Source organism: Ambystoma mexicanum, chromosome 4q, assembly GCF_040938575.1.
Source record: "Ambystoma mexicanum isolate Mex_15411 chromosome 4q, UKY_AmexF1_1, whole genome shotgun sequence".
NCBI lineage: Eukaryota > Metazoa > Chordata > Amphibia > Caudata > Ambystomatidae > Ambystoma > Ambystoma mexicanum.
In genome coordinates, this window is record NC_090928.1 from 324,682,610 (window position 1) to 324,707,414 (window position 24,805).

Consider the following 24,805-nt stretch of genomic DNA (forward strand, 5'->3'; position numbering starts at 1 on the left):
TTCTGAAAGGTTGAGGTGTAAGGATTGGGACCTCCCTGAAGACGTGATGGAGGTGTTTCTCTCGGCCCGACGGCCAGCAACAAAGTCTCTGTACCGTTGCCGTAAGTTCTGCGACTGGTGCAGAGTTCAGAATGTGGATCCTTTTGCATGTGACATCCCCATGGTTCTGTCCTTTTTACTTTCTTTGGCCCACAGGGGCTTGCAAGTGGGTACCATTACAGGTTACCTGGCGGCGCTGTCCATCTTAAAGCGCTCGTCTGAAGAGTGTTCCTACTTTAAAATCCCTTTAATGTCACAGTTTCTGAAAGGGCTCACTAATGTGTTCCCTCCGTCACCTTTCCTGGTGCCCGGTTGGGATTTAAACCTTGTTCTCAGGTTTCTAACGGGTGCTCCCTTTGAGCCTTTGCACTCTTGTCCTTTGAGACTGTTGACTCTTAAAACTGTATTTTTAGTTGCGATCACTTCCGCTCGCAGAGTGAGTGAGTTACAGGCACTTTCAGTTAAGTCTCCCTTCACTGTTTTCCATAAGGACAGGGTTGTCCTTCAGAGTCCGTCCTTCTTTTCTTCCGAAGGTAGTGACGGAATTTCATTTGGCCCAGAAGGTTGTTCTTCCGGCATTCAATCCTCCTCCGCATCCTGGTAAGGAAGAGGAGCGGTTCCATAGGCTTGATCCTAGGAGAGCTTTAAGCTTCTATGTTTCACGCATGTCCCGGGTCAGAGTGGACGATCAACTCTTTATTGGTTACGCTGGAAAGCGTTTGGGACAAGCTGTGACGAAACAGACTTTGTCTCGCTGGATTATTTTGGCCATCTCAGAGTGTTACCGCTTGGCGGGTAAGGACCCACCGGCTGGCTTGCGGGCCCATTCTACCAGGGGTATGGCTGCATCTACTGCCCTGCAGAGGGGTGTTCCTATTCGCAACATCTGTGATGGAGCCACCTGGGCTTCAGTACATACATTTGTACGTCACTATTGCCTCGATTCCATCCGAGGACAGGATCTGGCCTTTGGCAAGGCGGTCCTTTGCTCTGCTATTTGATTGGCAATTCTAAATTTTAATTCTAAATTCTTTCCCTCCTCCTTGCTCTGGTACTGCTTTGGGAGTCTGTTATAGATATGGACTACGTCGGAGGACCCAATCCCCTCGAAGAACAAGTTACTTTCTTTCCTGGTAACGTTCTATTGATGGGATGGTCCGACGACGTATTCCATATCGCTCCCTCCCTACCTTTCCCGCTGCAGAATTTCTTTTGCGATTGCAGCTTACATTCCGCAAGGCTTTGTGTCTGACTGGCAGTAGACTAATGTCACACGTTCTGGGGAAAAAACTACAACTGAGGCTACGAGCGTCGTGCGTCCTACTTATCACATCGGATGACGTCGGACGTCGGAGGAGGTCCTCGAGAACGGCGCATCAACGTCATCGACGCAGGACGCAGACGCCGTAAAAAGTTTCCGAAGCAGCACAGCTTTGGTGATTACCTGTCATAGATATGGAATACGTCGTCGGACCATCCCATCGAAAGAACGTTACCAGGTAAGAAAGTAACTTGTTCTTTTAGCCGCATGGATTCACATGCAAACGCTCCGGCCTTCCCCTTTCTGGCTCTTTTTGGATCATACTGCCACTTTACGTGCTTATGAATATGGCCAACAAGGGGTAGATCTTAGGGAGACTATCATTGGATGGGGGTAGTATGACCCAAAGGGCAGTCAATGATTTAGAGAAGAAATGCAGTTTTCAGGCTGGAAAATGGATTGATTGTGTACTCCCATGTATTCCTCATTTTATGATAAATGTCTCCAGATTTGCTGGTTCTGAAAACATTTTCTCGTCAAAGGGCGCTGTATGCAGTGTCGTCGAGTCGATGTCCCTCGAGGGCCTCCGTTCGACGTCATCCTCAGTATAAATGGTGCACGTTGGCTTCCGGTCCATTTTTCCGAGCTTACTCTTCGAGTGAATCATGGTGCGCTTCAGTGATAGATGTTCATGAGAAAATGTCTTCTTCAACTCCATCGACGCCCAAGTCTGGTTTAAAAAAATTCCAGAACTGCTGGTCGAAAATGTCAATTACTGATCCTCACAGCGTCTGCCTGTGGTGTCTGGGCTCCGGGCACCGAACCACCGACTGTGGATCCTGTCAGGCCAAGATTGAGAAGGCTCTCGGGGAGCGTAGAGATAAACTGGCGGTGGGGAGGTTAGCGTTAAAGTCACTTTCGAAGAGGGAGAAAAAAACCAACGAGTCGACTCTTCCTGGTGCTAAAAATCCAAAAGGTCCTTATCGAGGAGTCGATTGCGCCCCTCTTGGTCTTATTCCTCTAAGAAGGCAAAGAGGCGCCATAGGTCACCCTCGACCTCTAGTGATTCCTCCACAGAGGTAATCAGATGTCCGACGAAATCCGATTCCCCTGCAAAGTGGGACGCATTTCGTAGTGAGATGATACAAATCTTTGAGAATGCGGCCTCAACCCCCTCGAATGAAAAGCAAAAGAGCCATGCCCTGGGCGCAGAGTAAGTACGACAAAGGAAAGTCCAAGACTAAATCTTCGAAGCCGAGCTTAAAGCCGGCGTCACACCAGAAAAGTACTCGATCTGACGAAGAATTGTGGAGAGCTTCGACGAGTCGAGAATAGAGTCCAACTACGGTTGCGGCGAAGAAGTGGAAGGTGTCTAAGACTTCGTCTTTGCCGACTCCGTCGGAGTCGGAAATGCCAAAATCGAAGTTGACGCTGACTAAACCAACGCTATTTTCGAAGCCGTCGTAGACTACTTCGACATTGTTGAAGCAGTTAACAATACCAGCCAAGATTTATAAGCCTTTACCTAAAAAATACTGTTTTAAGTCTCTATCGGCGATATATGCGGAAGACCAACCCTCTCAGCGATATATGAGGAAGACCAACCCTCTGGCAATTCCCCACCTTTTGGTCTACAGTTTGGCACCCCCAATGTGCCAGAGGAACTTATTTCTGATGAGTCCAGACTAAGATTTGTATGACAATCGCCGGTCAGCTAGTGGCTTGGATACCTCGACAGAGTTAGTTTGGCAGGCCTGACCCCTCTGAGAATACTGACTCGTCCTACAGGAAATGGATGCAGAAGTTTATGGAGTTTATTGGATGGCGTATGCCTAATCAGTCATTCGAACAAGATGATATGACTGACATCTTGGACAAGGTTCCTCTGAAAGACCAGATTTTTTAATTTTTTTATTATTTTTTTTTTTACCTTTGCACATGGCGCTACAGAAAAAAGTCTCTGCTAATTAGGAGTCCCTGGAGACTGCGGCTGCAGTTAATAAAAACTTTGCAAGGAAGTACAGACCTTCCAGCAGTGACTTGGATTATCTTACGAAGTATCCCACTCCTGAGAGCTTGGTGGTTCAGGCAGCTACGTCTACCAGGCAGTCGGCTTATCCGTCCATCCATTCCTCCCTCTTGACAGATGAAGGGTAGATGCCTGGGCACAAAAGATTTACACTCCGGGTAGTATGGCTTTGAAATCCACTAATGTGATTTGCACATTGTCTAGATTTACATTTCCCCTGTGACTGTGTTGCTATGGCGGCTGAACACATCCCGGAAGGCGAAGAGACTGCTTCCTGGGGGCGTTAGGGATGGTAATTAGGCAATGAGTAAATCTCTCCAGTCATGTTTCAATACTGCGGACAGCATCGGCAGACTCATGGCTGCTAACCCGGTATTACGCAGATTTGCGTGGTTGGTGAAGTCTGGGTTTGCACCACATGTGCAGGCAAGACTACTCAACATGCCCTTTGATGGCTCAGGTTGTTTGGTGGCTTTAAGGCGGATGAGAGTTTAGAGAAGCTGCTGCTGACCTGAAAGGTGGCATGTAAATCCTTTAGCGCTGCTATTAGACAACCTCAACAACCCTATTCAGGCTCATCTTATTGGGGGGCTAAATCCTTTCGATTCTACTACTCCATTGGAAGAGAACAAGCCGGTCAAAGGGATCAGAGAACATTCCCTCGTGCTGGAGGAGTTCTAAATCAGCCCCAGCAGCATCAACTTTACCCTCAGCCGCTTCTAAGTCACTCTGAGGCCTTGACCCATAAGACCCAGGTGGGAGGCAGACTTTCTCCGTATCTAAACGAATGGTGGGGCATTACTTCAGATGTATTTATTTTGATTTATAAAGCGCACAAAGTGGCCCAGAGGCATTGTGTCGTTGTTAAAACAGTGCTTACTTTGTTACAAAAGAACTGAACAGTTGTCTGTGGTTCTTGTTTATATTGAACCTTATGCCAGACAGGTGAGAAATATGACATACAACGGTAAGTAAGTAAATATTAAGTAGAAGAACCGGGAAGGCAATTGGTGCCAAGGTACAGTCAGCAAGATTGAGGTAATAGCGTGCTAGAAAGGGCAGGAGGCCTTCTGAAGGAAGCAGAGTGGGTGGGTGAGTGAACTACAAGAAGAATAACAACGTTGAGTGTACTCGAGGTGCTGAGCAGAGAGTGGGATGTTGAGTGAGCTAGTTGAAGTGTTCAGTTTTGACCGATTTGCTGAATGCTAAATCGGATGTCTCGTTTCTAAGGGTTGTGGGGAGGGCTGTCCAATACTTAGTACCAAGGAATGTGAGGCAGGCCCCTCCTGCTTTGGCCCTTTTGAAGCTGCAGACTTCAAACTGGTTGGAGTGGTGTGATCTTATGGTTCTTCAGGAGGTTGCTCTGGAAATTGCCAGCTAAGGGGGTGGGAGGCAGTGCGTGAAAGACATTTGTGTGTTAAGGAGAGCGTCTTGAAGAGAATTATTTCTTTGACTGGCAGCCAATGTGCTTTTTGTCTGCCTTTGGCCATGAACTCTTTTCGGAATGCTGAGGGCTGCCCTAAGGGCATTATTATTTTTAATCACTTGAAGTCGGTTAAGGTTTTTGGTGGAAGTGCCGGCAAATAAGACGTTGCAATAGTCTAATTCGAATGGATTGTGTCCTCCATCGTATTCCACATTTTTGACATGTAATTTCCACAGCTGTGTACTCAGGAAACTTATTCAGCAGAGGGCGTTGGGTCGATGTCCCTCGAAGGCCTCCGTCGAGGGTGACATAACCGAATGTTCTAAATAGGACGCACGTCACCAGGAGCCTCAGTTCCATTTTTTCCGCACAGGTAGGAAGGGGTTCTAAACGCAGTAAGTCCTGTAAATCTAAATCTAAGGCCAAGGGCATGTCCACCGACGATTCGAGGGGCGACTCTCCACGTCGGAAGGAGTCCCGGGGATCTCTGTCCTGGAGTGGTTCCCGCCATTGGTCCTCATCTCGGCATTCTAGGAAGCGCGGTCACCGGTCGCCTTCCCCGTCTTCCGCGGAGGATGGAGTTGCGAGGAAAGTGGCTTGTCCAACCAAGTCCTCTACTCCGGATTAATTGGCTCCCTTCAGGAAGCAGATGTTGGCGATTTTCCAATTGCAGGGCACAGTTCTGTCTGCGCCTTCGAATGAAGCCGGCAAGAAACTGTCTCGATCCGTAGCTCATGCGTCTTCGGGCTCGGGTCCTCGGCGCGATACTCATCGGGAACCTTCAAGATCCAGTTCGGACAAGGCTCAGGATGGTCGCAAGAGACGTGCTTTCAGGTCTCGGTCCTCGTACCCAGTGAGACCGCAGAAACCAGCTAAGGGCTCCAGGTCGGCATCGACTGTCATCGGATACGTATGTCGAAGCTTTGCCTTCGTACCAGCCGTCGGCAGCGTTGTTTACGCCGAAGCCATCGGCGCCTTCGGGGCCTTTTGGCCGGGATTTGCGGTCAGAGATCCATGGTACGGTGGATCCTCCAAGGAAGGCTACTTCCAAGTCTGTAAGGTCTGTAAAGGACTCCAGACCCTCGGCTGTCCCGAGACAGGACGTTTACCTCCCTCTGGATGACATCTATGAGGAGGAGGAGAGGTCAGATTGAGTTTGAACCTGTTGAGTCTGATGTGGCTCCTGTCTTTTCAGGGGATAGTCAATTGGAAGAGTTAAGGTAATCTCTTCATGATGCCAGTGGCTTAGACCATTCTCCTGAGGTGGAATTTGGCAGGCCTGAGCCTGGGACTCAAGCTGAGTCGTCCTACAAGAGACTGATGGCTACGTTCACAGAATGTCTTGGTTGGTCCACTCCTCCTGAAGCTTTTGTTCAGGATAACTTAACGGATATTTTGGATCAAGGTCCGTCCTCTGTCCCGGTGTTATCTTTTCATTTGACCTTGCAGAAAAGGGTGGCGGCTGCTTGGCAGACCCCGGAATATCTTCCGGCAGATAACAAATCGTTAACTAAAAAATACTGCCCTTCCGGTAACAACCCCAACTACCTTTCATCTCACCCCACTCCCGAGAGTTTGGTGTTTCAGGCGGCTACAGCCACCTCGAAGCAGGCGGCATACCCTACCATCCCTCCTGATAGGGACGACAAACGCTGCCACGGTTGGGCACGCAAGGTATTTTCTGCGGGGAGTTTGGTGCTGAAATCGGCCAACTCCACTTGTGCCTTAGCAAGATTTTCACACGCTCTGTGGAAATGTTTCTCTTGCAGCTGAGCATATTCCCGAGGGGGAAGAAAGGGAAAGGTTCCTTGCTCTCGTGCAAGATGGCAATGCCATGTGTGAATACCTTCAGTCGGTTTTGGACACGGCCAACAGTGTTAGCCGGTCCATGGCTGCGAGCACTGTCGTACGTAGATTTGTGTGGTTGCGGAAGTCTGGTTGTGCCCCAGATGTGCAAGCCCGTCTTTTGAACATGCCCTTTGTAGGCGCGCATTTGTTGGGCAGCAAGGCTGACGAGAGCCTTGAGAGGTTGCAGACCTCCAAAGCTGCGGCAAAATCTTTAAGCGCAGCTGTGCATCAACCTCTGCCTTTTCGTCCTGGGGGACAGCAGTGGAGAAGATGTTATTTTCGTTACTACTACTTTGGTAGAACGAGAGGAGCCGCATGTCAAAGGGGTCAGTGTAAAAGTACCCATGGTGGTCGGGAAATGGAGGTGCCGAAGCCGCTGAAGCAGCGGCCTCTTTGCCTTCAGGAATGTCTCTGAAGCTTCCGGATCTGCTCCTTGTGCAGGAAATCTTGACCCTTGCCTTCTTGACCTGCTACCTGTAGCGGAGAATAACAAGGGATGGTATTCCCTCCAATTTTAGATTCCAAAGAAAAATGGATTGAGACCCATCATGAATTTGCGTTGGTTGAACAAACTTGTCAGGAAGGACAAGTTCAAGATGGTCACTCTTTCTTAATTCCTCCAGGCCCTTCAACTTCAGGATTGGTTGGTGTCTCTGGACCTACAGGATGCTTACTTTCATGTGCGGATTCATCCCAAGCACAGGAAGTACCTGAGGTTTGCAGCTGGTGACTCCCACTTTGTTTCAGGTCCTGCCATTCAGATTGACCTCCGCTTCGCGGGTCTTAACCAAGCTAATGGTGGTGGTGGCAGCGTATCACAGGTGAGGGGGGGATTTTCGTCTACCCGTACCCGAATGACCCTCAATTTCAAGAAGTTGCATCTGACACCCTCCCAACAGCTCCAGTACATTGGGGCTGTGTCGGACATGTCCTTGGGGAACATTTTGGCAACCGTGGCCGTAGGTAACTGTAGTGATGGTCGCTTCCCTCACGGGTTGGGGATCTCATGCCGCAGACTTGACCGCCAGCAGTCGTTGGTCTCCGTCGGAGTCCAAACTCCACATCAACCTGTTAAAGCTGAGGGCCATCAGGCTGGCCCTGACGGCTTTTCTGCAGTCTGTGCGGGTTAAGTGTCCTGATCATGACAGACAACACAGTGGCCATGCATTACCTCAACAAAGAAAGGGGGCTAGGGATCACTCCCGTTGTGCAGAGAGGCAATGCAGCTCTAGTTCTGGGCAATCCAGCAGGAAATTTCGCTCTGCAGTTCATCTGACCGGAGAGGTCAATGCGGCCGCTGAAGCTCTGAGCAGGCAGAGCGTGATCTCTCACGAGTGGGAGTTGGCTCCGGAAGTCCTTCTGGAGATCTTTGCCCTTTGAGGAACCCCACAGACTGATCTCTTCGCCACCAGTGCCAACCGGAAATGTGAGAGATTCTGCTCGAGGGAATTTCCTCCTAGAGGACCCTTGGGAGGTGCATTCGTAGTGGATTGGTCATTCCCACTGCTGTATGCGTTTACTCCAGTCCCTGTCATTTCTCAAGTGTTAAGGAGGTTACAGAGGTTCGGATCCCACCTGATCCTCATTGCTCAAGATTGGGCCAGGAGAGCGTGGTACCCGGACCTTCTAGAAATATGCATCTGTCCTCCAAGCCATCCTACCTCCCGAGAGGATCTGCGCTCTCGAGGGCGGGGGGGGGGGGGGGGGGGGGGGAGTGCTTTGCACTCTTGTCCTTTGAGATTTTCTTTCAAGACAGTGTTCTTGTTTTGCGGTTTCATCCGCTCGCAGAGTGAGTGAATTGCATGTACTTTCATCTAAGCCTCCCTTTACTGTGTTCCACAAGGATAGGGTTGTACTGAGGGTACGTCCTTCCTTTCTACCTAAGGTAGTGTCTGAGTTTCATTTAAGCCAGAAAGTGGTTCTAATGTCTTGCTATCCTCCTCCTCCTCTTCATCCTGGAAAGAAGAGTAGGGACTCCATAGGTTGTCCAGGGTCAGAGTGGACGATCAACTCTTTGTGGGATATGCTGGACACTGATTGGGCCAGGCTGTTACCAACAGACCTTGTCCAGGTGGATTATTTTCACCATTACTGAATGTTATCGATTGGTGGGTAAGGACCCTCCTGAAGCGTTGCAAGCTCATTCCACTAGGGGCGTGGCAACTTCCACAGCCCTACCATGGGGAGTTCCTATTGGGAATGTTTGTGATGCAGCCTCATGGGCGTCTATCCTCACCTTTGCTAAACATTAGTCCCTGGATACGATCCATGGTCAAGATATGTCCTTTGGTAAGGCGGTTCTTTATTCCGCATCTGAATGGGTACTCGATTCTTTTCCCTCCTCCATTTTCTGGTCCTGCTTTGGCAGTCTGTCAAAGATGTGGAATACGTTGGAGGACACAATCCATTCAAAGAACAAGTTACTTACCAACTGGTAACGTCTTTTGATTGGATGTTCCTCCAACGTATTCCACATCGCCCTCCCAGCCTGCCCCTCTGGAGAATGTCCTATGTGATGGCAGTTTACGTTTCCGCAAGGCTATGCGCAGTCAAACAGGCATTGGATATGTGCATGTCACACGTTATGGAGGAAAAACATAAACTGAGGCTAAGGGCGCCGTGCGTCCTATTTATAATATCCGGTGACGTCGCCCTCGACGGAGGCCTTCGAGGGGCATAGACCCAACGCCATTGACGCAGGATGCCCTCTGCCGAAAAAGTTTCTGAAGTACACTGCTGTGGACATTACATGTCAAAGATGTGGAATACGTTGGGGGAACATCCAAACGAAAGAACGTTACCAGTTGGTAAGTAACTTGTTCTTTGGCTTAAATGGTGGCTCTGGCAATGTAGAGGCAGTTTGAGGCAGATAAGGCTAGATTGGCTGCATTTATTAGTTTAGTCGTGAGGGCCGCTGAGGACGCAATGGCGCTGACTTGGCGTGTCATTGAGATCGTGGAGTCAATGTACAACCCGAGGGTTTTGACTGCTGGAGAGACCAGAATTTTGGTGTTGTCAATGGTAAAGGAATTGTACTGTTCAGCTTGCTGAGCGTTTCCTTGGGGCCTGCTATGAGGAGCTCTGTTTTAGGCCCATTGAGGCATAGCCCATTGGCTGCCACCCAGGCTTAAATGTTGGATTAGATTTTACATGGTGCTTCTGCATCTGTCTCATAAGAGCCAGTGAGGGGAATGAGCACTCTTGTATCGTCTGCATAGTTGGTGTATGCTATTCTGAGATTGTCATGATTGTTCAAGAGCGGTAGGATAACTAGGTTGTAGAGTGTAGGGAATGTGCACGAACCCTGTGGGACTTCGCAATACATGGTGGCAGGATTAGCACAGGCCTGCTCTGAGAATACCTTCATGGATCTGCCTTCGAGGAAGGAGGTAACCCATGCAGTTGCTTCCTGGGAAATTTGGGCTGCATTAATGAGTTGTCTGCAGAGAGTCGAGTGGTCTGCCAGGTCAAACGCTGCCGACAAGTCGAGAAGAAGCGCCGGCTTTCCTGTGTCCATTATTTCACCTAGTTGGTTCTTAAGGTCCAGAAGGGCAGTTTCAGTCCCATGACCAGGGCGGAAAGTTGACTGCCTCTTCCCTAAGATATTTTTCGAATCTAGGAAGTGTTGAATCTGAATGTACGCAGCTTTGTCAAGGATCTTTAACAGAAAGGGTACGGTGGTGATGAGTTTGTAGTTTGGCAATGCCGGGTCTAGAGATGGTTTCTTCAGGAGAATGCGAACCCAAGCCTCCTTCATGCAAGCTGGGACTCGTGCTGGAGGCGGAAAGAGGCATTTATGAATGCTGTCAGGAAGGGCCTAGGAGTGTCTGCGTAATCTTTGAGATTGGCTGGGGAGATGTCACCCTTCCAGTTGGATGGTTTTATGTTTATTAGGATGGCAAGTACTTCAAGTTCTGACACATCGTTAAATGTGAAAAGCTTTTTTTTCTTCAGTGGAGGGAAGATTGTCACAAGGTCGGGTCAGATTTGGGTAGGGCAGCAGTGTGTGATTTGATTTTCCCCTGTAGGAGTTAAATTTTATTGAGCATAGCAGACTGTATGTTTGAAAACCAAGTTCATTTTTTATATCTTCGGTGCTAGTGTTGGGGGCGGCTAGCTCCTTGTAAATGGCAAATTGTAAATGGCAAATAGTTCTTTTGATTCAGATTTGGCATTAGTGATTCTATAATTATTCGAGACGGATTTGGCTGCTGTGATGTTTTTTTTTGTAGTGGGCGGTGATTTTTTTGTAGGCCAGAAAGATGGTTTCCTGTGGGTTAGATTGCCAATTGCTGATCACAATGCGTTTGAGGGAACGTATTTCTTTAAGTTCCTCTGAGAACCATTATTTGGCGTGTAATTTTCATTTTTTTTCCAGGATGAGCAATAGCATCTATTGTTGAGTGTCTGATTGTAAAGATCTGCCATGATACTGGGGTTCTTTGTGAAAGAGAGCTTGAGGGCAAATATCTCTAGGAGAGGCAGAATATTGTTTTTTGTTAGTTTACGTACGCTCCTAGCGAGGGCAGGTGATGAAGTGGAGGGTCTAGTGGTTTTACAGGTAGCAGGGATGGAGAAGTGGATAAGGTGGTGTTCAGTCCACGGGCAGGGGGTTGATGGAGCTGATGTCAGCGTTGCAGTTATGGTCCGCTATCCAGTCTAGGTTGTGCCCTTTGGAGTGAGTGGGGTTGGATATTCGTTGTATGAATCCCAGGTCAGAAAGCACTTTGGCCAGAGCTTTTGCTTGTGTGTCCTTTGGGGCATTGAGGCCCAGGTTTAGGTCTCCCGATATGAGATTTGGTGGTGTATTTTAGGTTGTTTCTTAGTAGATGGATAAGGTTTTCCTGAAAGCCAAGTAGAGGGTCAGGCCACCGGTAGATAATGTGGATGGCAATCGTGCAGTTAGATGATCGAGATATTTTCACGATTAGGGCATCTGGGTGGTCCCCTATTGGGGAGTTAATTTGTATGATCGACAAGGAATCCTTGACTATGAGCGCCACTCGCCCTCCTTTAGGGAGCAAGCAGTCTGTCCTGCCGGAGTGGGGTGTATCCTGGTGGGAGAGCTATGGAGCTAGCTGCCCTGCTTCATGCAGCCATGACTCTGTGATAGCAAGTGCGTCTGGATCTAAATTAGAGAGTAGGTCGCGGATCTCGGAGGCGTGTGCAGGGAGCAATAGCACATTTAACAGGGCAAATTGGATGGGCGTGGTATTATGTGCAGTATTAGGAAGTTTAGGCTGTATGGAGTGGAGTTCCTTGCTGGAGGGGTGGAAGGCGAGGAAGCTGTGGTTGGTGTTGCGAGGGTGAGGTATGTGCTCCTTATGTTTTTTGGCAGTAGTAAGATGGGCAGTGCGCAAGCCTAATAAGTGGTTTCTGTTGGCAGTGGGCCTAGGGCGTGTGGAATATGCTTTATCTGTGTGATAAATCAGCAGTGAGCGTTTGTGAGTAGCAGTCTTTCGAGTGAGAGGTGGGGGGGTGGTTTGCGTGCATTTTATGCAATACAGCTAATTGGGGTGAGGCAGTCAATCCAGCTCTGATGGGCAGGATGCAACAATCAATGGTTCTGCCAGATGGGCAGGATGCAACAATTAATGGTTCTGCCAGATGGGAAGCATTTAACAATCAAAGGTTCTGCCAGATGGGCCAGATGCAACATTCAATTCAACAATCAACAGACAATATTTACGGCGGAAGGGCACGAATCAGTAATTCGCAGTAGCGGCGGACGGTATGAGCGCGTATCGCCCGATCATCATGCTTGAGGCTAGGTGCAGAGGCAAGAGTGCTGAGGAGGTTGGGCAGCGATCCTAATGCACTAGATGGGGAGAGTAAGAATAGGTGTGCATTAGGTATGTGCACGTGGTGGGCAAAAAGGGGTATGGTTATCCTGGGTTAGACATGCACTAAGAAGCGAACGGCTAATGACGACACCACGTGTTGGGTGTGCAATGCAGCAAATGCGTCTGGTAAATGATGGAGGGAGCCCTGCAGACTGAGTGGGGGCGGGGGTTGGCGATAGCCGTAGATAGTTGGTAGCAGTCTTTTGGTGCAGTTTTTGGGGAGGCCAACCGGCGATGCGTGTAGCAGGGCAGTCTATAGTTAATAATCAGTGTGTGGAGGTGGCCCCTGAGTTGGTATGTTCAGACGATACAGAGTGGAGACTGGGAACGAGATAGGTTGTAGGTTGCATTGGTTCTGTGGTGGTAGGAAAACTAGGAAATGTTACAGTAAAGAGCTGAAGATGAACTTACTGACTAACTTCGGTGCTGTAGGGAGCATGGTAACGCACGACCATGCGCCGCCACGCACAGCCATAGACATCAAGGGGTCTTGAGTGTGGGCCTTTGGTGGGGACCGGCTTTCGCCTACCGGCTCCCTATTGGGCAGCTCTAAAACTGCTGTTGGCCGATCACGGCTCCCGCCCAAGTCAATCTGGAACAAGGTTGCTAGGAAATCAGATGTGCTTTTCAGTGCACAATGTATAGGCAACCATTTTCACACAGGTAGTAGAACAATGCGGGCATGGCGGCATTCAATATCACAAACCCAAAACTTTAAATAGTGCTGTATTCAGGAAGCGGGTCGCATCAGGCACTTAATGCTTGCAATGTGTAATTTGTGGAATCGGCTTGCAATCGCATCTGCAAGGATCATCACAGGGTTTCTTTGAGTTGCGGATCCACCGCGTGCAGCCAAGGAAGGCTTACCTTATGAGTGGTGTTGGGAGGGAGCCTCCGCGGGCCTCCCTCTTGATGTGGAGCAAAGCGGAGGCAGCAGCTTCCATGAACGGTGGCAAGTCAGTAATGGAGACAGAGCAATCACGGGGCATGAGTGTGGGCCCAGGAAACTCTGGCCCCAAGGTTACTGCCTTCCTTTTTAAAAAAAAAAAAGGGGTCTCCGGATCATCCACTGGGATACAACTGTCAAAATTCCAGATCCGCTCCTTGTGCAGGAAATGTCTACACTGCTAGAGAAAGGTGCAATAAAACATGTACCTGTACCGGAAAGGAACAAAGGTTGGTATTCCCCATATTTTCCGAATATGCCCTTTGACGGCTCTTCTTTGTTTGGTAAGAAGGCGGATGACAGTTTAGAAAAGCTTCAAACATCAAAGGCACCAGCAACATCCCTGGGAGCTGCAATTCGTCAGACACCATATCGCCCCTCAGGAACCTCTTAGAGAGATAAGTCCTTTCGCTTCTATTCCGCATTCGGAAAGGGCAGAGGGCAGCCGGTTCAAAGGGGTCAGAAAAAATTTACCCGAGGTGGATGGGGTGAAAACACAAAAGCCGCCGCAGCAGCAGCAGGTGCCTCTTTACCCTCGACATCTGCATCAGCCGCCTCCAAACTGCTCTGAGGATTCTCTTCACAAAACACCAGTAGGGGGCAGGTTAACTCAACATCTGATGGAATGGCTATTACGTCAGATGCTTGGGCATTGGAGACAGTTGCCAAAGGTTACTGCCTGCCTTTTCTACGCATCCCTCAGAGTAATCCACCGGGTAACAGCTCTCTGAAAGTTCCAGACCTGCTCCTCTTGCAGGAAATTGTAGACCTGCTAGAGAAAGGTGCCATAGAACTGGTACCTGTAGCGGAGAGGAACAAGGGCTGGTACTCCCCCCTACTTTCTCATACCTGAGGTTCGCGGCTCTCATTATCAATTTCGAGTTCTGCCATTTGGGCTGACCTCCGCCATGAGGGTCTTCACCAAGCTAATGTCGGTAGTGGCTGCAAGTCTAAGGAGGGAAGGGATCCATGTCTACCCCTACCTGGACGAGTGGCTGATCAGAGCTGTATCTTCGGAACAAGTTCAGATCCAGCTAGATTGTCTCCCACTTCCTGCACCAATTGGGCTTCTCCCTCAATTTAAAAAAGTCACAGATGATACCATCACAGAGACTCCAGTTCATTGGAGCGGTCCTGGACACTTCCCTGGGAAAAGCCTCGCCACCAGAGGTGAGGGCTCAAGATATTCTGCAGATGGTCACCAAATTTCAAAATGCCCAACGTCTCCCAGCCTTCGACTTTTTGAGGTTGCTAGGCTTCATGGCATACTGCATCTTCCTTGTGCCAGAGGCTTGCCTGAGAATAAGATCTCTTCAGTGGGCACTGAGATCTCAGTGGTCGCAATTCTCAGGGAAAATGACAGACCTCCTTCAGATTCCGGACAAGGTGGCTTGAGACCTTCAGTGGTGGGCCTGCCAGAAAAACATCTTGAAGGGGGAACTGTTTTGGCAACCATGGCTGGAGATAACAGTAGTCACAGATGCCTCACTCACGGGGTGGGGAGCCCATACCAACGACTTGACTATCAGCGGTCGTTGGTCTCCATCGGAGTCCAGACTACATATCAACCTGTTAGAGCTGAGAGCAATCAGACTAGCGCTGAAAGCTTTTCAGCCATCTGTACAGGGGAAAAATGTCCTGATAATGATGGACAACACAGTGGCCATGCACTACCTCAACAAAAGAGGAGGCGTAGGATCACTGCCACTGTGCAGAGAGGCAATGCAGCTCTGGTTTCGGGCAATTCAAGAAGGAATCTCTCTATCGGCAGTTCACCTAGCCGGAGAAAAGAACTTGACGGCGGACGCTCTGAGCAGACAGGGCACAGTCTCCCATGAGTGGTAACTAGCTCAGGAAGTCCTTCAGGAGATCTTCGCCCTTTGGGGAACCCCTCAAGTGGATCTGTTTGCCACCAGTACCAACATAATGTGGGATCTGTTTTGTTCAAGGGAATTTCCCCCGAGAGGAGCTCTAGGGGACGCGTTCGTAGTGGACTGGGAGTTTCCACTCCTGTATGCGTTTCCACCAGTCCCTGTCATTCCTCAAATGATCAGGAGGTTGAGAAGATTCTGGAGAATCATGATCCTATTTGCCCGAGACTGGCCCAGAAGAACGTGGTGCCCGGACCTTCTGGACATGTTCATTTGCCCTCCAATTTGTCTTCCACTCAAGGAGAATCTTCTCTCACAGAAGGGAGGTCAGGTTCTCCATCCAGACAGCAGAACCCTCAACCTTCATGCCTGGCTTCTGAAAGGTTGAGATACAAGGATTGGGACCTCCCTGATGACGTTATGGAAGTGTTGCTTTCGGCCAGAAGGCCAGCAACAAAGTCTTTATACCGCTGCCGTTCGAACAAATTCTGCAGCTGGTGTAGAGAAGAGAATATACACCCCTTTTCATGTGGTACACCAACAGTGTTATCCTTTCTACTCTACTTGGCAAATTCAGGCCTTCAAGTTGGCATTATCAAGGGCTATCTCGCAGTACTATCGATCTTCAAGCGCACTGCAGAGGAGCCTTTGTATTTCAAATTACCCTTAGTAATACAATTTCTAAAGGGATTAACAAATGTCTACCCTCCAAGACCTTTCCAGGTTCCTTTATGGGACTTAAATTTAGTCTTAAATTTCCTGATGGGGACTCCTTTCGAACCACTCCACTCTTGTTCGGTAAGATTTCTCACCCTTAAAACTGTCGTATTAGTGGCTTTAACATCTGCTAGAAGGGTGAGCGAATTGCAAGCTCTATCTTGTAAACCCCCTCATACAATTTTTCATAAAGACAAAGTTATCCTACAGGTGAAGCCTATTTTCCTCCCAAAGGTGGTTTCTGAATTCCACATCACTCAGAAAAGTACCTTACCTTCATTCTATCCGGCTCCCCATCCGGGGAAAGAGGAAGAAAGGCTACATAGGCTGGACCCAAAGCGGGCTTTAAGCTTTTACATCAGCAGACTTGCTAGGATTAGGCAAGCAGACCAACTGTTTGTAGGTTATGCAGGGCACAAATTAGGACTACCGATAAAAAAAAAAAACATTTCCAGATGGATTATTTTGGCCATTCTGGAATGTTACAAACTAGCAGGGAAAGAGCCTCCTCAAAATCTTAGGGCTCATTCAACCAGGGGTATCGCAGCCTCCTCGGCCCTCCAAAGAGGGGTGCCGGTTCGAGACATATGTGCGGCTGCCACGTGGTCGTCCGCACATACCTTCACAAGATTTTACAACCTGGATTCCTCCTCTACTCAAGAGACTAGGTTTGGCAAAGCCGTATTACATTCGGTTCATTCCTAAAAGGAAACATGGCGTTTTACTCCCACCTCCAATTGCACACCACTGCTATGGGAGTCTATCAAAGATGAGGAATACGTCAGAGGACACAATCCCTTCGAAGAACAAGTTACTTCTTACCTTGTAACGTTCTTTTGATGGGATGTTCCTCCGACATATTCCTTTTCGCCCCTCCCATCCATCCCTGCAGTAATACTTCCCTTGTGGTTGCAGCTTACGCTCCTTCAAGGTCAATAACCAATTCATGTGAAACAACTTTAACGTCAAAACGGAACTGAGCAACGGACGCTGTGCGAGTCTATTTATACACGTGATGACGTCGGCGCCGATACAGAGGCCGTCGAGGGACATCGGCTCGAAGGACGTCGACATGCAGCGCCCTCTAGTGAAAAATAAATTGCGAGGCCAGCAAGCTGGGAGATGATCTATCAAAGATAAGGAATACGTCGGAGGAACATCCCATCGAAAGGACGTTACAAGGTAAGAAGTAACTTGTTCTTTTAACCAAAAGTATTTTCCGACTTCCACTTGTCACGAAAAAATTACCTTTCCAACATTCTAGCCACCTCCTCATCCAGGAAAGGAGGAGGAGATGCTATATAGAGTGGACCCAAAAAGGGCTCTGTTTTTATTTATCCAGAATGCCTACATTTCGCCTGGTTGACCAACTTTTTATTGGATATACTGGTCCAAAATTGGGCCTTCCGGTTACCAAACAAACAATATTCAGATGGATTATCCTGGCTATTGGCAAATGCTACAGACTAGCGGGCAAGGACCCGCCAGAAGGCCTAAGGGCTCATTCCACAAGGGGCATGGCAACCTCTGCGGCTATTCAAATGGGTGTCCCAATCAATGATATTCTGCGGCCACTTGGTCGTCTATCCATACATTTGTAAAATATTACTGTCTGGATTCTTCTTCCAGTCAGGGAGGACTTTTTGCAAAAGACGTCCTCCATTCGGTCCATGATTAGATCTAAATGTATTTGGTACTCCCACCTCAAATCAATCATTACTGCTGTGAGAGTCTATCATAAGATTAGGAATACGTGGGTGGACACAATCCATTCGAAGAACAAGTTACTTAACCCTTGTAACTTTCTTTCGAATGGATGTTCCTCCAACGTTTTCCTCATTGCCCCTCCCAGTCTACCCTGACGTACAATGTATGCGTTATTACACTTTGAGCTTTCTGTGAGCCTACGGTCTTGGGTACGCCTGGTAATTCCTCTTCGGAGGGGAAAAACAGAAATGAAGCCCAACGGGTGTTGCATGCTCTATTTATACTGAGGATGACGTTGACCGTTGAACGGGGGCCCTCCAGCAACATCAACTCAACGACACCCTTTGTTGAGAAATTGTTTTCCGAAGCAGCAAAGCTGGAGAGATATTTATCATAAGATGAGGAATACGTGGGAGGAACATCCAATCTAAGGAACCTTACCAGGGATAAGTAACTTGTTTTTACCAAGGATTCCCAGCCTGACAGGGAATGTTCATGAGCATGTGAATCCATGCCAGACCCATGCTGCAGATCAGGAGTTGCAGGTAAGTAACTTGTTCCTTCCAACATGTTTCAAGGGTCAACAAACCATTTTCCCTTTACTCAAGAGTTTGACTGATCACCCCAGCAAGCGATTGTCACTTGTTCATTCAGGGATATAGGAGCTCCAGGAAATTTTCTAACAGTTGAGATTTGATAAGCAATTCTTTTTTTACTGATTGTACAGTGGTGTCAAATGTTACTCCTTTGGGTTTGATGCTCTTGCAGTGTTCCTGTCTGGGTAAACATATCCTCTAGTATAGCAGATGGATTTTCTAAGTGCATATTTTTGACCTGCTAGGCGACTCTTTCAAAGATACACACTGCAGAAGAAGGTATCCATCAATAGGTTTTTGTCAATTTAAATATTTCCAATCAGTGATGTATTTCTTAGACAGCTTGTCCTTTTTACCACCCCCTCTTTGTTTGGAGAGGTTCATTGTACCCCTGTGGCAAAGGTATTTGGGTAACTGAGTGCAGATGTGGCAGCTTCACTGTTAGGCAGAATTATATGCAGTACCCTTTTGGACAACTACACACAATTAGGACTACAAGTGACAGTACAATTTCACCTTTGGTACAAACCTGTACTACACAGTTATAGTGGTTGCAGTAGCGGAGCAGCGAGGCTTGTCTCAAGAGTAAGTGAGTAGTTCAAGATAGTTGCACAAAGGACAGCAATTACTATGATTCAGGCAAACACTGACTCAAGGTTTCTAAGTAAAACAATATATATTTATTTATCAGTTGTATAACAGTTCACCTTTCTAAGCAAGTTCAACAATAAATACAACACACCACTTCCCTTAAATCCTAGACCAGTTAGGCTCCCAACATGAAGTGGGAGCAAAATGGCACTCCAGCAATTTAAAAGGGAGCGAAAAACAAAGTTATCAGCAATTAGGTCAAACCAACAGGTAAGTATTCTGAGCAGTTGAACAAGAGAGACTACAGTGAGGAGATCAGCTAGAAAAGGCTTAGGGCCAAAGTCAATAGGTCAAAAGTCTTTTTCTCAAGATCACATAGTTCAGGGTAGTTTGCGGTAAAGTTCGTGGCACAGATTCCGGACGGGGTTGGTTGGTAGAAAAGATAGTTCAAAGAGAAGAGAAGGACAAGCCCTCGGATTGGAGAAAGATTTCAAACACTTTAACCGCGGCTGAGCAAAACGCACAACCGGATTTGCACAGTACCTTAAAACGGAGAGGGGCCTGTAGATGAGGCAGACGTTCCTGGTAGTTCCTGCATGCTCACAGTTCCTGAAGCGACTGTCGGACTGATCAGAAGTAGGAAGACTGGAGGGTCCTGTACTACCCAGGGAAGAAACCAGCAGCATCGCCAAACAACGAATAAAAGGTGCACTCCTTAATACACAAGCAGGGTCCGACCTTCTTGGCTATCCGGCCCACTGTAGCTCTGTACAGCGTATTCGACCAGAGGAGGAGGGGTCTTGGCTTGTAGTTTGGGCGAACTGGTTGGTCCCACCAGCTCAAGGGAAGACGTTTCCTGGAGGATCTTCCCTGTCGTCGGATTCGGAGATTCGGACCTGCATCAGGGCTTCACCGGGCGTTCCAGTCGTGGTAGGTGTCCTCTTCTTCCAGTTCCTCTTTGGTTCTTTCGTTCCAGTGGCGACTCTGCTCTTCCACTCCCAGAGACCTGCTTTTTATGCAGTTTTCCCCCATTCATACAGCCTGGCTGTCAATCACACAGCAGGGTGGCTGGCAAGGCCAGTCCCCTTAGCCAATCAGACAAGAGTGCGACTTGGGTTACTGCGGCAACCCATGGCAGGGTCCGAAGATCCCTCCCTCACATCCTGCCTACCTAGACTATCAGGCGCCTTAAGGAGGGCTTCTGTGCAGAAGCCTGAGAAAAGACAGCGAACAAAGGCATCATCCCCGGTTGGGCGCGCAGAGAAAAACACGAGAAAGACTTTAACAAAAAGAAATGGCGAATAAACCCAGCCGGAACCAAAATAAAATTTATTTGGTCAAGCGGGTTTATGTTCGAGGTTAATATAATAGCCTGGAACAATACCACGTTTATATAGTATAATCGCGGTAGAAAAGTTAGGGTAGATAACACTGCCACCAGCCCAGTCTTAATGTTAAGGGAGTGAAACACGGCTCCAAGAGGCACAGACAAAAAGGGATAAGAGTTAACCCTTTCCAATACCCCATGTAAGTTGGGGTGTACTGGGTCTGTGGTTTAAAGTGACTATTTACAGTTAATGGCAACTTTACCTGTTTCTGGGGGACAGTAGTCAGCCCCAGAAAAATGGAGTCAGTGGGACAAGCCTGTCACTGCACTGAAGGTGCTGTGTAACACACAAAAAGTGGTGCACATGGAATAGGTGAGGCTCCAGTGCCCAAGATCGCACAACCAGTAGAAATACACATAGTAAAACACATGTAAGAGTGGGAAAAAAGGCTCACACTCTTATCAGGTGAAAACAATAAATCCTAGAAATCCAGCAAAGCTGCTGGCGGACTCTTTGGGTAAGGGAAATCAACCATTTATGACAATTCTCCCTAACATTCACTTATACCTAGTGGTTTTGCCACTTCTTGGTAGCACAGCCTGACACTATAATGCACGTTTTATATCCTGGTTGTCCATATTAGCATGCTGATCATCGCTCATGCCATTAATACTGCTTGAAACGAAATCTTCCAGCCTTCTGGCTAGAGCTGTTCTAAAAACAAGGAAACAGCATAGAGCTTTAAGCACACATCATTGCCATAACTGGCACAGCGCCCATTCGTTAACCTCCCTTCAGCGTTGTGTTAGTAAGTTGTGTGGTAAGGTTCATAACCTGACCGTGTCAAGTGGGGATGGGGACTCCTCATCTTGGGTGGGAGGACGACTGGGGTGGACCCCATAATCATTCCTACCCCCACAAGGGGAGGTGACAATTGTGATGGCCCTAGTTCCTAACCCCCTCACCCCCTGTGCCTGCATGTATAGCTACAATACCAATGTAGATGACCCAATGCCTAGCATGAAAACCCTGCTGGTGAGTTTTTGTCTTTAGGGCCACTGCATCAGCCAAGATCTGGGAAGACAACTCGCATAACAGCCCACCACAATTGTTCACTACCACTCCAGTCAACCAAATCTTAGGGCCAGCAAGAGAGCTGCTAAACCGAATGGCAGAAAGTCTGTGTAGCCTCCAGAGACGCTGCGCACCACCTTCCAGCTTCAAAAAGTGCTGCACTCCCGCAGCCGTAACAGCACTTCATACAACCAGTCGCAATCTACCCACAGAGTGACTTCCAAATGAAAGGACAGACTTTTACATATCTACATCAGACTTTGCCCCTTGACTCGAACTGAGACACTCCAATCCGGGCTGCCTGTATTTCAGAATGGCGGACCCCACGTAAGAGAGGGATGGGGCTTGGCCTCCTTTTCGTGAGTTTTGATTATTGTGGGGCCTCCCAGGCAGAGACGCCAGAGCAGGATTGGTTAGGGGAAGAGGCCCAATGGGAGAGGATAATAAGGGCACAAGGAAACAGGAAGGTGTTGGTCATTCTGGTGAGAGCAGAGGAGAGGGAGGTACCAGATCAAGTGACTGAGGACCAATGATGGTGTACTCGAGTGTGGAGGTTTTTGGAGAAAATATGTGGTATTGGTTGGTGAGAGCAATTGGTAATGTGTTGTGCGTCTAAGGTTAGTGAGTGTTAAACAATGTTTAGGGAGTGAGTAATACGTGACGAAGTAAAAGGAAGGTGAGTGAATTGAAGAGTCAAATCGTGGTGTAGTGGAGAGGAAGAGAATAGAGAGTAGTACCTGATTGGAGACAGAATAGTAGTAGTAGAGTGCAGAAGGGCTGTGAGACTAACACTGGCAGTTAGAGGCCAGAATGAGACACATTGGAGGGTCAGAAGGAGGAAGTCGGAGAGATGGAGTTGAAATGACACACGTGGCAGGAAAGTAGCATAGCTGTGAGAGATGGGGCTGAGGAACATCAGAGCTCGAAGGATAAGACCAAGTGAGGTTCAAGTGTCTGCAAGGAACACCCCCACAACTGAGTAGAACTAAAATCTAAGATAAAATATGTCTAGTGTAGGAAGTTCCAGATCGAGGTTAGAAGATAAGGCGATTGCCTTTAGGTCCTCATTCATAGAAAAGTCTGAACTTGGACAGTAGGGGTCAATAAGCTCTAAATACTAACCTGAGGTACAAGGATGCCTGAGTTACGGAGGACACGGATTCTTCTAGGTGAGCGTGATAGATGGCACCTGGCGCCTTGCTAAAAATTTTAATAAAAAGATTTGAACCATCTCTGACAGTTTTCTTCAATTTTAGTGCTTTAATTTAAACAGGCACATGTGCACTGGTTTAACATGTAAACTACTTTTTTATTGTGAAAATATATTGCAATAATTGAATGTGTTAATTTACCTTTTTTCAGCTTGAGTCTCTTCTACAGTTATGGCTTACGTTAAGCATGAATTCTGTTTCTTCTGGGAGTAAAGAGAATGGAGGTGACATTTTTCTATATAATGCAAATCGGATACCTGTCATCGCGTTAAGTCAAGGTAGGGTTTTGCAATGTACAGCCATCAACTATGTTCAATTGTTAATTTCCCAATTTTGATTTTATTTTGTTTTTTTGTTGATGGTTTCTAGAAGTGTTTCAATATTCCTGATTTCATAGATATGCTGTTAGTTGCGCACTAAAAGAGAACTACAAAATAGGGCTGTAATTTAAAGTTGAAAAAATGTTTTGGGGAAATATAACTTCTGTTCATGTTCGCTCAAGCGTTGACATATTAATTATTGATGTTTCTCGTAGTATATTCCCTTGAGTTAATTGATGAAGTCAACATGTGCAACCATTTTATATTTGGTGACCGGTAAGTTAAACATATTCTCGTTTAAAAAATGTCTTGTGGGCACAATGCTTCAATGAAGCTGTTTTTTGTGTTTAACTTGACAGATTCTCCAAATACCCAAAATCAAAGCCAGAATATGAATGACGTCCATTGATTGCAGTGTTTATAATTATTCCTTTCAGGTTTGGATGCTTTGATGGGTTCATACATTTATAGTTGGGCCTGGTTCCACCACTTCCTGTCTCGCCTTGCCATTTCCTTTGTCAAGATTGGGACTGTTTTTCACAAGGCTGCCTAAGGTTCTGGTCTTAAACTTGGAAAACAGAAAGCAAGATGGCTATACTTTAATTCTGTAAGTGTGAAAACCTTAGAAGAATTGAATGGCGGCCACATTTTTAGGCATGGAGTTTGTAATTTCTCTAAAGTGCTGATTCAGCGTCGTTCTCAGTTTCTTGAGGCAAACTTCTAATAACCACATTCCTCCAACAGATTTTTCATGTTTTGAAATACACAGTTGGCACCGGAAAACATTTTTAATCCATTGTGTGGTGCTGTGCGTCACTGCTCTCAAACCACTCATCTCAGCTTTGCTTTGTTGGTGTGAATGTAAGGAGCCTTCTATGCTATATTCCCTAGTTCCTTTTTTCCGCAACAATGTACTCAAATAAAAGACGGTCACTTGTCGGAAAATCTTTTTTTTTTCTTTTTCTTCAAAATGTGTCCATCAAAATCAGACTACAAAGCCTATGGGACTTTCCATTGGTTGATGACGGATCAGCATTACTCCTGCCTTTTCTGTTTAGGGAAAGATCGCAATATGGAGGACTATTGATCCGGTCAGATGCACAAAGCCATTAAGGAACATTTTGTGAAGCCTTTCATGACCTATTTAAAAATGACCCCAGTAAAATCCAAAGCCATGCAACTAAGAAAATCAACAGAGTCCTGACTCCTCCGATCGTTATTTGGAATAATTGGTAGAGGTCTTAAAACCTTTTTTGGGGAAATAATCTTCCTCCCCCTTTGTCAATAAGGATATTGCCCAAAAACATAGCAGTTCCAGTGGAGCCACACTTTAACTCAATAACTTTCCATCCCTTGGCTGACATCATTCCCATCATATAGGACATCGAAAAACTGGATGCTTGGAGAAGGAATGTTTTTGCAGCAGGCAGCCTAGGCCTAAGGTCAGTGAATGGCACCTGTACACTGGCACGATACTCATTTTCTGGGGGGGGGGGAATCACAGAGCCAAGTGTGGCACACCTTCCTCCAGAGATAGAAAGCTCAATCCATCAGTTGGTGCATCAGGGCAAGGGCACTGCCAGTAATATCCTGGAAGTTGGATTATACACTAATGACCTAATTTGCAGATTGATGGGCGTAGCAGCTGTTGTGCACTGACATTCAAGAATGCAGACCACTATCTTTACACAAGATGTGCAAACAACATTGCTAGACATTCCTTTTGATGGTTCAAATCTTTTTGGTTCAAAGGCTGATGAAAGCCTACATAAATTGAAGTAATGTAAGCAAGCGGCTCGGTCGGTGGCACTATCACATTTAGATTATCTAGAGGCAAAGGAACTCGAGACAAATCTTCAGCCTCTGTCCCTTCAGGGCCTCTGGTTTCAAAACCCCTTTTGATTGCCCACATTAATGCATCACAAATATCCTGTGGGGGCAGGATCCGTTTATTCAGGGAGGCATTGCATTTAATTACTTCAGACAGGTGGGTCTTAC

At 47.3% G+C, this 24,805-nt stretch overlaps 1 protein-coding gene across 5 annotated transcripts in view; it reads left to right on the top strand.

The window, feature by feature from the left end:
• The window catches only part of BIRC6 (baculoviral IAP repeat containing 6), a 3,097,233-nt gene that overhangs the window by 1,861,501 nt on the left and 1,210,927 nt on the right, over positions 1-24,805 (top strand). For all 5 annotated transcript variants that reach the window (XR_011268132.1, XM_069607902.1, XM_069607904.1 and 2 more), the window contains one exon: positions 22,639-22,765. Coding sequence is in view for 4 of the 5 variants with exons in the window: in XM_069607902.1 (XP_069464003.1) it covers positions 22,639-22,765 (127 nt within the window). In the remaining variant the exon portion in view is untranslated. The remainder of the gene's footprint in view (positions 1-22,638; positions 22,766-24,805) is intronic.